This window comes from Myotis brandtii, unplaced genomic scaffold (genome assembly GCF_000412655.1).
Source record: "Myotis brandtii unplaced genomic scaffold, ASM41265v1 scaffold691, whole genome shotgun sequence".
Lineage (NCBI taxonomy): Eukaryota > Metazoa > Chordata > Mammalia > Chiroptera > Vespertilionidae > Myotis > Myotis brandtii.
Window position 1 is genome coordinate 63,488 of NW_005370704.1, and position 11,748 is coordinate 75,235.

Here is an 11,748-nt window from a genome sequence, read left to right on the forward strand (position 1 = left end):
CACTGAAGAAAAGGCATTCATACCTGGCTCTGTGATATCTAATCTCAGGTCAAAACTGTACACGGCGGACCTGGAGTCGGGGCTGCACTACCTCCTGAGGGTGGAGCTGGCCACCCACAGGACACTGGCCGGGGCCGAGCTGAAAACACTCAAGGACTTTGTTACTATCGTTGCCAAGGTGTGTGGGGTCTGCTCTGGGCTGGGGGCTCGGTTCATGACCCTGCGGAACGAGGCCGACCTGAGCTGGACGTGCGGTGCCCCGCCCGCTTTTGGCACTGGCTCATGCAGACGCCAGGCCTGAAGGGGCACTGAGCAGGGGGCCTGGGTTGGGGGGGGAGGGGCATGGGCAGGAGGGCAATCTCCAGGGGCACTTACCCAGGTGGGTGGTGAGTGTGGTGGGGGCTGTGGGACTGACTCGGTGTGTGGCTGATGCCAGCAGCCCCATGACATGGGGGATGGGGACAACAGGAGCAGGCGGACAGCACCCTCACAGAGGGTACAGCGCGGCTGCTATCCTCGTCCTCTGGAGTCTGCTGCGGGGGCCGGGACCAGTGCTATGGGCGCCACCCTCCACCTTTAGTAGGAGGTAGCGCAGTGTTCATGAAAGTTTAGTTCCTGCCTTGGCCAACTGTTGTTTTCTGGCCCAGAAAATTCTGGGAGGAGGGAGGCGGGAGGCACCCCCCTCAGGTTCCTGGGGCAGGTCTGAGCCCTGGTTCTCTTGCCCCTGCAGCCCTGTCTGGGCCTGGCTGTGGCCCCTCTGCTCTCTGACTCCTGCGGTAGCCTAGCCGGGGTCCTAGGGCCCCAGTCACAGCACTGCAACGCGATTTACGTTTAAAGGAATAACTAGGAGGCGCCTAGTGCGTTTCCCACGAATAAAGGAAAGCTGCTTGGACAGGCTTTGATCCTGTTGTGGGTTCAGAATTCTGGAATCTCCAGAATGTCCTCCTGCTCATGGGCCGTCGGCTGCTCAGCCTCCGCTGTCGGCACCGGCTCAGCGAGCAGCGGGCCCAGCTCCAAGGCCAGGGTGGCCGTGCATATCTTAGCCATCTTCCTGCAGCTGACTCAGACTTGAGATTCATGCGCGTAATTGGTGGTGGTCCTGGGCGACCTCTCGGAAAAGAGTTTCCGGGGCTGACAGTGTGCTGTCGCTGCTGTTCTTCAGCATCGACGTCGTCTCATAAGTTAGGTCAGGTGTGAGGGGCCCTCTCGGCAGTGCCACTCTGCACGTCTCGCGGTGCTTGGGCGCAGGGGTCGCCGGGTGAGTGCCACACGCTGACCAGCTGGTCACACTTGCGCCTGGAAACCTGGGGGGCTGCCTGCCTTCCCAGGGGTCTGAGTGTGGTGCTTCCCCCTCAGCTGTTCCCCGGCCGCCCGCCCGTCAGGAAGCTGCTGGAGATGCTGCAGGAGTGGCTGGCCAGCCTCCCCCTGGACCGGGTGCCCTACAATGCCATCCTGGACCTGGTCAACAACAAGATGCGGGTGCGCACCTCCTGGCTCCTGCCCACGCACGGGCATCCCCGCGGCCCCTCCTCAGGCCCCTCTGCGGTGGTTTCTGTCCCTGTCCCCATGACGACTGCCCGTCTCCTCCTCTGTCCCTGGTGCTGTCCGCTCACTCACCAGCTATTTCTATATCTGTTATTCTTTCTTTGCTCAGATTTCTGGAATATTCCTCACTAATCAGATAAAGTGGGTTGGATGTCAAGGAAGCCGCCCGGAGTTGAGGGGTTACACGTGTTCTCTCTGGAAGTTGTTCCACATGCTGACTGTTCGGGCCGGGACCCACCCAGACGCGTTGGATGACACAGGTAACGTCCCTGCACAGCCAGGGTGCTGTCTGCCCCCGGACGCACACGGGATGCGCTGGCCGGGCCCGTCGGAAGCTCAGCAGCGGGGGTTGGCTGTAAGGCAGTGTGTCATCGGGGGCCCTGGGGGCCCCTGCTCAGCAGGCGGAGGGAGCGTCTTTCCAGGTCACAGACCCCACGCGCCCAATACAGAGCCGAGTTCTTCCCTCCCTGGGCCCAGCACGTGCAGATGCCCTGCAGCCGCCCAGTCCCAGCCCGGGGGAGGACCTGCTGTGGGAACCTCTGCTTGTGCTTTACAGGTGTGAGACTCAGTAGGAAAGGGCGTGTTTTATCTCTCGTTGCCTGACAAGTTACCCTAAAACCCAGCAGCTTGAAACAGTGTACTCTTGTCTCTCACAGTGTCTGTGGGTCAGGAATCTGATGTGGCCAAGCCAGGTCCTCTGCCAGGGCAGCGTGTCTGCCTGAGGGCCTGGGTGTCACCTGCTGGCTGTTCCTCCCCGCGTCCTCTCCACAGCAGCTCCCACAGCACTGGCTCCGCCAGAGTGAGTCCCTCGCTGTGCGTGTTCTGGTTCTTAGAAGTCAGCCATGGCCTCGCCTGCTCACGGGAGCTGGCGTCCCGGGCCATCTCAGGGGCCTCCTGCCATAAGAGGAAAAACTACCAAAGTTTGAGTGGGTTTACTAACTTCAGTCACCGGGAAGTAGCTAACGCAAAGTCGTCATGTTCTGCATGCTCCGAGGACACTACGAAATGTGCTGGATATTTTACCCTTTGGACTTGGTTGTGCGGACACTTCCTGGCCCAGCAGGCCGCTGTCTCTTAGTTGTCATTTCCCTTTTTTAAAATACGTTTTTTATTTCAGAGAGGAAGGGAGAGGGAGGGAGAGAGAGAGATAAAACATCAATGAGAGAGAACATCAATCGACTGCCTCCTGCACGCCCCCTACTGGGGAGCGAGCCTGCAACCAGGCATGTGCCCTGACCGGGAAGCACACTGTGACTCCAGGTTCATAGGTCGATGCTCAACCACTGAGCCACGCCAGCCGGGCTTGGTTGTCATTTTCTTAGTTGTTGAGGTCCACTGATGCTTATGTTACATCTTGACTCACACAGTCCAATGTTCTTTCCAGTAAAAGTGTAAAATTCTCTCATAGTTACCTTTTGCTGCCTAACAAACTAACCCAGATGTGGTGGCTCTTGGGTGGGACCGGTGGGTGCTTGTCCAGAGGCATGGCCGGTTGGTCTGGACTCAGAAGGTCAGAGCCCTGCACCCGGCCTGCTCTCACCACACCCAGGAAGGTGCTCTCAGGGCCTCGGCGGGCACAGGCATCGCTTCCCCACACCCTGTCGGTCAGATAGGGCTCACCTGCCGGGTGCAGAGGGCAGGGCCGCCCTCGGGCATTTTTACCATGAAGCTCTCCTCCAGGCAACGCTGAGTTCTAGGGTCTCATGGAACAGAGGTGGGCTTTGAGACTTGAGATTCTCTTAAGAATCACACAGGACAAGAGCAGCATGACTTTCAGGGGAAACTCGGAGCTCCCGGACAAAAGTGACATCAGACCACCTCAGCCGTGCGCACAGCTGGAGCCTCGCGTTTCCGGGTCCTGCCCTGGCAGCAGCACACGCTGAGGGCAGCCTGGTAGCCGCCAGGGCTGCGTCCCCAGGAGACTGCGAAGCGGTGTAGCACTGCCTTGTGTCAGAGGGCGGCACACGGCGGAGTACACAGATCCCGCGGGGTCTCGCCCGGCAGCAGTAGCCACGTACATTGCATCTCTACCAGGAGCACGTCTCGTACTGCAGAACTGGGTCAGACGGAGATGTCGGATTATGTCTTGGAAGGTTTTTCCTCTCCTTATTGGACGCTTAAGCCCATCGACTAAAAGCCTGCGTGTCCCCTAATCCCCTCAGGTAGAGCTTTGTGGTTCTTGTGCACTTTAAAGATTAGGGAGGTCGCAGTGAGCAGCGCTTGGCTGGGGAGAGAAAAGGAGGATTACGGTGAAGCGGAGCAGATGTCGGCCCAGGACTGCTGGCTGCCGGCGAGGGGCCACGGGCAGAGCCCAGCCGAGCACATGCACGTGGCGATCTCGCTGTGGGCACTGCCTCACTGCCCTGGACACGGCCTGGGAGCAGTCGGCTCAGCTCACAACTCTGAGTGGAACGGCCGCCACAGTTAGTGACTAAAGGACATGGAAATAGGTAGGCCGCTGGGGCTTCAGGGCTAGTGGGCGTGGCCGTGAGGCGGAGCCACGACGGCTTCAGCCAGAGACCACGAGGGCCTGCTGTTGGTTCTGACGGATTCAGTCTCAAAAGTGTGTCTTTTGTTTACCCAGTTATCTTGCTGCCTGTCTTAATGCTGACAAGGTCTCCTTTGTATGCTTCACCCCCATCCTCGCTGTCTGAAGAGGCCTGCTAGGCCCCGCCCAGGCTGCCCCGTGGTTTTCTCAGGGCCCCTGTTAGGGCCACGTTGTCTCTGCCCCCCTGCCTGTGGCTGCTCTCCCGAAACGTCAGGGTGTGTTTTCTCGGGCCCCGTGCGGGGCTGTAACTGGGGGTGGATGCTGGAGCGCTCCCACCAGAGGTGCAACCTCTCCTAGGAGGGCAGGTCCTGGTGCCTGCCGTTCCCCAGACAGCCCTGGCCACTGCCCATTCGTCCCAGGCTACCCTTGGGAAGGTCAGTGTGAAGCTGGTGGCACCCCAGAGGCACGAGCTAAGGCCACGTGCACACCTGGGCTTGTGCTGTGCAAGGACTTCGGAGCAGAACAAGCACTTAGTTAGAGGAGTGCACTGTGTCCCCGGCACCAGCCCTCGGGGCTGCTTGTGAGGTGGGAGGACGTGCACAGGGCCCCACCCGACCCGAGGCAGAGCCCTGCTCTGGGGGTGAGGTGGAACCCCCTGGAGGTCCTTCCCCTGGTGCTTGTTCTGGGGGCTGCACAGGCGCATGCTCGGCGGAGGCCGTGGGGCCAGCAGCCCTGTTGCCGTGGGTCAAGCATGTCAAACTCAAAGGCTAACACGGACCAAATAAACAAGGTTTAAGTTTATGTGACCACAAAAAAAACAACAGCTTCCATTTTCATAGAAACATACATTTATTTCGATAGAAACATGCTGAATACAAAGGGCTGAAATAAATGGGTCATCGTTAACATAAAAAAATAGAACATTTTAACAAAAATTAATATTTTTTCTTGAACATTAATTTACTAGACACTGAATAACTGCACAAATTAATAAGTGTTAATGCAAATAAACCTAGTTTTCTTGTTCTCCGAAAGTGAAATATTTCCTGTTGCACACACCAAACAAGTCAGTCCAAGACGAATGACGTGGCCATAGGCTGCTAAAATACTCGCTGCTGGTATTAGTGGAGAGAAATGGTGTGCCTGTGTGTAAGGCGTGTAAGGGAAATGAATGCAACACGATGATAGTCATCAGTCATTAGCGAACATTGTAGTTCATTATTAATAATTATGTATAACAGGATAGTGTAAAAATTAAGTTACGAAATTTTTATTAAAATGTTTCCTACATACCGTTACATTGCCTGGGCCACACCAATTTTGGTTGTGGGCCGTGAGTTTGACATGCTTGCCGTCGGTGTTTGGGAAGGTGCTGCTCCTTGCCGTCCAGTGTCAGGCCTTAGCCCGTTCCTGGCTCCCGACACCACCCCAGCCCTGGGTTCCAGTGGGAACCATCAGACACGTTCTGTGCCTCGTTTCTGCGGTGCCACAGTGCTTGCTCCCTGCAGGTTTCGAAGACGACCCCCAGGCGGTGCTGCAGACCATCCGGAGGTACCTGCTCACCTTCTTCGGCTGTAAAGAGTGTGGGGAGCATTTTGAGGAAATGGCTAAAGAGTCCATGGATTCTGTGAAAACCCCAGACCAAGCAATCCTCTGGCTTTGGAAGAAGCATAACCTCGTGAACAGCCGCCTGGCAGGTAAGCAGAAGCCATGTTGGCCTGCCCGTGCCCGTCAGCATGTGGGGGGAGAGGCGGCAGCACTGCCGCTCGGGATGCCCTGGCCTCGGTGCCGCTCTGCCTGCTCTGGGCTCACAGCGGGGGCCAGCCCTGCTCCGCCATCAGGGGCTGTTCTCAGGCTCCAGGGTGCCTGCTTTCCAGATTGTTCTCTCCCTGGAGCCGCGTGGAAGCTGACAGGCAGCATGCACCCCCTGAGGAGCCCACGAGGCCCAGTGAGATGCAGCGGGAGGCTGGGGTCATAATTAATTATCAGGAAGGAATTTTAGTGTCATTAAAATCTGCTCTCAGACGATAAATCAAACTCCTCAAAATGGCTTTGTTTAAAGCCTAAGTAGGGCGCATACATTTTCTCAGAGTTAAGTAATTCAAACTGCTCCTAAATCAGTGGCAGATTAAAATTAGGCTTAAAAATAATTCCACTCAGAAGTAAATCTTGATAAAGATGAATAGAAAACCCACTAAACTGTTGGTTTTTATTTAATCCACTGTATTACAAAAACATATTACAACTCAAGCACTAAAGAAAATTGGTTGCTCTTTGCAGCAGCGCTGCCTGCTGGCTCTGGTCACGTGGCGTGGCCCTGGCCCCTTCTGTTTGCCGGCTTTGCCCTCCTGTCGGTGCAGGTGAAGGCCCCTCCGTGGAGGCCCTGCTGCAGGTGTCAGGCCTCCCCGTGCCTCTGCCTGCCACCTGTGCTCCCAGTGAGTCCGAGGTTGCCCTGGCAGCACTGAGCTCCAAGAGCCCGTGCCCCCTCCCCCATCATTACCCTGCATGGGATGTCTCCTAGTCCCGTAGTCCCCAGCCCACCTTTAGCAAAGCAGTGGGACAGACAGGAGCAGGGCAGGTGAGTGGCAGTGTAGTCTGGCCATGGGGGCCGCCCGAGGATGCTTTAGGGAAGCGGGGGCAGCTGTGCAGGAAAGGTGGGGTGAGGGGCACAGGCGTCATCTAGTCCCCGCGGGGAGGTCTCAGTGGGTGTGGGTGGACCAAGAGGGTGGGGGAGGCAGGCACCTGACCGTGGGCGGGAGGCCTGTGGCGTGGCAGCCCTGGGTGGTGGGCGAGTTGAGGGAAGGCCTCCCCACAGTTGCCTCCCTCCCGCTCCCAGGCCACCCGAGCGAGGACCCCAGGTTTCCCAAGGTTGTGTGGCCCACTCCGGACCTCTGCCCCGCCTGCCACGAGGAGCTGAGGGGCCTGGACAGCTGGGACGAAGACCAGGTTCTCCTGTTCCTGAAGCGGCACTACGGCAGCGACAACCTCGTGCACACATACGCCGCGGCCCTGGGTGGCACGGGCGAGGCCGAGGAGCCAGAGGGAGGCCGAACCAACCCAGAGAGGCCTGGAGACCACGGGGCCGAGAGCCTGCACCAGCCCGGGGCACTGCCTCCCACACCTCGCCCCTCAGAGGGGTCGCACCTGGGACCAGCCAGGCCCGAGGGCCGCAGGGAGGTGGAGGCGGCTGCACCCTTCCTGGGGATGGGCTTCTCCAGCCTGGACATGAGCCTCTGCGTCCTGCTCTACGTGGCCTCCTCCGTGTTCCTGATGGTGATGTTCTTCTTCTTCCGGGTGCGGTCCCGGCGGTGGAAAGTCCGGCACCGCCATCCGTCTGTGTAGAGCTGAGCAGCCCGCCCGCGCCTGCGGCTTTAACGGTTCTGATCAGGGATGACAGGCAGGGGGCCTGCTCCCTGCTGATGGCAGCTGTGGTCCCAGAGCTGGGGCCTGTGTGCGTTCCCGGCCTTCACAGTCCGTGGACGCCTCTGACAAATCCATAGCAAAGCGACTTCTATGTTTTTACTCTTCTAGGTCTGAAAACGGGAGTGGGGTGACCAGGCCAAAAAGAATGTTTTGCACCCACTTTCATCAAGTTTACTGGGCTCTACATCCATTGTGCACGGCCTCCTTTGGGGATCTGGAGAAAAACCCAGCCCTTCCCCATGGAGGGTAAGGGGTGACTGAATGCAGCCAGGGATACCCCCGCCCCCCCACATCCCCGCCATGGGGAGTAGACTTGGTGTGGGGAGGGAGGGTGGTGCTTGTCTTACTCTTCAGGGACAGTGCCTTGGCCTGTTGGTTGTTACTCTGGTGATGAGAGAGCTCAGTGCGTGAGGGCCACCCAGGCTGCCTGTCCCTGGCAGTCGGGAGACTATGAGCCTGAGAGCAGAGCTTCCGCCTGGGCCCCTGCCATCCAGCACCCACAGCCCTCCTGAGCCACTGCCCAGAGCCGGAGTGGGTGGTGCATGGGGTCTCGCTGGCATCTCTAAGGCCAAACTTCATTTGCCTGAAGGTGTTTTACACAGGTCCTGGCACAGGGCCTATCCCCGGGCTTTGGTGGTTAATTATTTACCATTTAGTGATTTTAACACATTATTTATAAAACCCAGAACATTCAGAGGTAAAGTAAATGCGTAAACAAATGAACTCCTGGGGACATTTCCTTTGAGACCCTTATGCAGATGCCCAGCGGTGTGCGCCCCCGTGTGTGTGTGTGTGTGTGTGTGTGTGTGTGTGTGTGTGTGTGTGTGCGTGCGCGCGCCCCCGTGTGTGTGCGTGCGTGCGTGCGTGTGTGTGCCTGTGTGTGTGCCCCCTTGTGTGCGTGATGGTGGTAAGTAGTTCTTCCCACTGTGCCTGTGGTGTCCGCATGCTCCCTCATTGCAGCGGCTAAGCACGTGTGGACTACTCGCACCAGGTCCTGCCCCAGCCCAGCTCAGGGGAGCCCGAGGATGGTGCCTGCAACGCTGCCACTAACCCGGTGCCCACCTGGGGGCAGGCGTGGCCGGGAACAGGGAGCCCTGCCCTGAGCTGAGCCTCTGCGCCACCCCTGCCAGAGGTTTCCAGTTGGTGACACGTTTAACCCCTAGAAGCCTCTGGTTTAAACCTGAGGCTCGTGTGCCTGGTTATTGAAGGCACCATATTGTTTCCTTTCAACTTGAAAACGGGCCAATTTACAGAGGCCACGGGAAATACTGGGCCTCTTTCATTAAACTGCCTTAGGTTCGTGTCAAATGTCGTTTTCTCCCCCAAAGTAAGTTTCTGTGAGCAGTGGGCACTGTCCTACATCAACCCATTTGACAGGCAATGTTGGCTTCTAAGGTTCATAGTAATATTGCGGTTTGAGGTCACGTCTGTGACATCAGAGGGGCAAGGTTCCAGCAGACCGCCAGTGCTATGCGGCCACGGGAAGGGTCTCACCTGCAAGTGTGAGCCGCCTTGCACACCTCACGTGGTGGCCTGCTCAGAACTGGATGCTACCTTCAGGTCTGTTTTCTAAAGTTGTAACTATTGAGACAATGAATATAGTGGTTCAGTAATTTAAATGTATTTATTTTTAATGGGAGAATTTGGTTAAAAAGAAACTAATTGACATGAAAATGTCTGAAATTTCTTACGTGCAAAGAAAGTGAACATTTTGTATTTAAAAACTGTAATGTGCACATTTTGAAATAAATCTGATGTTTGAAAAATTGTATTCTTCTGAAATGCGCAGCAACTGGGAGGGTGCTGGGAGGGTGCAGAGCCTGTAGAGTGTATGGACCACACACCTTAGCTCCAGAATTTCTAGGAACCAGAGGGTTTGGAAGACAGCCCCAGGGTCAGGTGGAAAGGGAAAGAGGGATAATTAAATTACAGATAGTTCCTGAGACGAGATGGCAGCCGTCCTTCCACAGAGCCGGGAGAAGTGGGGGTGACGGGCAGCCGACTGCATGTGCCGGGGAACCTCCCAGGCCCTGCCCACCACCACGTAGCTCTGGGTGTGGCCTTCCTAGGCCACCCTCTGCCACGGAGCCACATGCCTGGCCTCTGCCCTGACACCAGTTTGCTGCCTCGGGTTCTGAACTCTTTAGATTTTCCTGCCCCCTCCTCTGCTTGGTGGGAAGAGGTCTCCAGTCACCACATGTGTGGCTGGAGGGAGACTTGCTGGCTGCAGTGTCTGTAGCTTCATTTCCCCCCTGCTGGGCTGTGTGGTTGCCCCTCCCTGGCTTTCCCCAGGCCCCTCCCTCAGGACACAGGCAGCCCCTGGGGTGCAGCTGGGGCAGAGCAAGGGGCGACTAGTGGGTATGGCAGCCTGGGCCGTGATTCTGGTGTGGGTGCAGGCTCACCATCAGTGACCCCTGGTCAGGCCCTTGATTCCTGAGCAGTTTCTGTTGGGGACACCCCAGATGCCCCTCCTCCGGGCTGCAGTGGGGATGGGCCTGTGGCCTGTGGGGGCCTAAGCAGGGCCAACAGGCCAGAGGCGCCTTCCAGGAGGCTGATGCAGGAGCAGCCGGTGGGGCACCCACTTGCCACCAATGCCCAAGCCTGTAGGCGGGGCGGGGAGGGGCAAGGAGGCGGGCAGGGAACAGAGAGGGGCGGGGGAGGGAGGGGTGGCAAGCCGAGGGACAGGGCACACCCGGGGCAGGAGGTTGGCGACACGCGCCTCCTTCAGCACCGCGGACAGCGCTGGGCCCGGAGGCTCCCTGGTCGCGGAGGAAGAGGGCGGAGCGCCGCCACAGCCCCTCCAGCCGAGCTCTGAGCCCCGCCTGCCCCACTGGTGGCAGCGATGCTCCTGGAGACGGAGCTTGAGCGCGACCAAAATAGGCCCGGGGCCACCGGGGCTGCCGCCTGCACCTTCGGTGGGACCCGGGGTAAGAGAAGCCCGAGCTTAAGGCCTCGAGGGAGGAATGGAGGGCAAGGGGCGTGGAGGCTGGCGGAGGCCACCTGGGCGGCAGGCGGGCGGGGAGGGCAGAGAAAAAGAGAGTCCGAGAAACCAGACCTCAGTCGACCGTAGAGATGGGAGCACAGGGGAGGTGAGGTGAGGGTCAAGGGCCTGGAGCTCTGCCATCGTTCATGGGTGGTTTGGGGGGCTTGGTCCAGGCACCCCAGAGCAGAAAGGCCTTCCTGAAGGCACTGCTGGCCCAAGGGGTGGTGCAGGCCGGAGGTGCCAAGTTCCTCTAGAGACCCACCCCCAAGCTCCCACAGTGCCCAGCTGCCCCTCCCTAACCAGCCCAACAGCCCAGCACCGGACCCCTGATGGGTCTCCCCCCCCAAACCGCGCTCCCCAAGGGCCATTCCATCACCACGGACACTGGGAATAATGGAGGCATTGTCGGTGGGCCAGCCAGATGCCTAGCGAGTGGGGCTGCCGCCTCCTCCACGTGCTGCCCACCTGCCCTTCCCCAGTCACGGCCCCTCTCCGGCAGCCTCCGCAGCAGCCGATACTCCGCACTCAGCACCCCCTGGGATCCAGGGCTTGGCACCCCTGCCCTGAGCTCTGGGTGACACGTGCAGAGTGAGATGAAGGGCTGTGTGCTGGCTGCAGGGGCCTCTGACCAAAACCGAGACTTCACAGACCTGGCGACTACAGGCAGGAGATGGGGCAGGAGATGCGGGCCCTCTGTGGGGACCCAGTGCAGGGCCTGGAGGAGGCACCAACCTGCCAGTCCCCTAGCACTTCCGGGCCCGGCCACTCCCTGTCCCACCCTGCAAGGGGCTCACCCAGCTGAGTCCTGATTGTGGTGCCTGCAGGGGGCTGTGCCCCTGGGCAGGAGCGGCTGCCCTGGGTAGACCGGGTCTACGTGCAGGACGAGTGGGTCCCTGCAGGCTCACCTGTTGGACTGGGGCACGATGTTGGAAAATCGGGTGCATGGGCCGGGTCCTGTGCAGGCCGGGCGCTGAGGTGGAGAGCAGTGAAGGTGGACACCTGCTCCCCAGCTCCGTCCCTCCTTGCCTGGAGTCTTGGCTGCCTGTCCAGGCCGACGTCGGTTTCTCTTCTAGAGAATCACCCTCCTTCCTGCACCCACTGGGAGCAGAAGCGCCAACGGTGGAGGCAGAGCCAGGAGGTCTGCGGTCGCACCAGCTCCCGGTAGTTCTCCGGCCCTTGGGCGACGCTCAACCTCTGAGTCTGGGTGGCGTTCGTACCGACCGGACGGCCTCGCCAGGCCTTCCAGGTCCGGCTCTGCGGCCGCAGGACCCAGCCCCTCCCTGGCCCTTCTCCCAGGCCCCCGGCCTGG

General features: G+C 59.0%; 2 protein-coding genes across 2 annotated transcripts in view; both read left to right on the top strand.

Moving 5' to 3' along the window:
* QSOX2 (quiescin Q6 sulfhydryl oxidase 2) overlaps window positions 1-8,265 on the top strand; it is a 16,131-nt gene extending 7,866 nt beyond the window's left edge. The window contains exons 9-13 of the mRNA XM_014529660.1: window positions 49-178; window positions 1,357-1,479; window positions 1,655-1,805; window positions 5,542-5,730; window positions 6,870-8,265. Coding sequence (XP_014385146.1) covers window positions 49-178; window positions 1,357-1,479; window positions 1,655-1,805; window positions 5,542-5,730; window positions 6,870-7,375 — 1,099 coding nt within the window. The 3' untranslated portion in view covers window positions 7,376-8,265. The remainder of the gene's footprint in view (window positions 1-48; window positions 179-1,356; window positions 1,480-1,654; window positions 1,806-5,541; window positions 5,731-6,869) is intronic.
* Window positions 8,266-10,298: 2,033 nt separating this feature from the next.
* Window positions 10,299-11,748, top strand: part of LHX3 (LIM homeobox 3) — an 8,904-nt gene continuing 7,454 nt past the window's right edge. Inside the window, exon 1 of the mRNA XM_005881826.2 lies at window positions 10,299-10,383. Coding sequence (XP_005881888.1) covers window positions 10,299-10,383 — 85 coding nt within the window. The remainder of the gene's footprint in view (window positions 10,384-11,748) is intronic.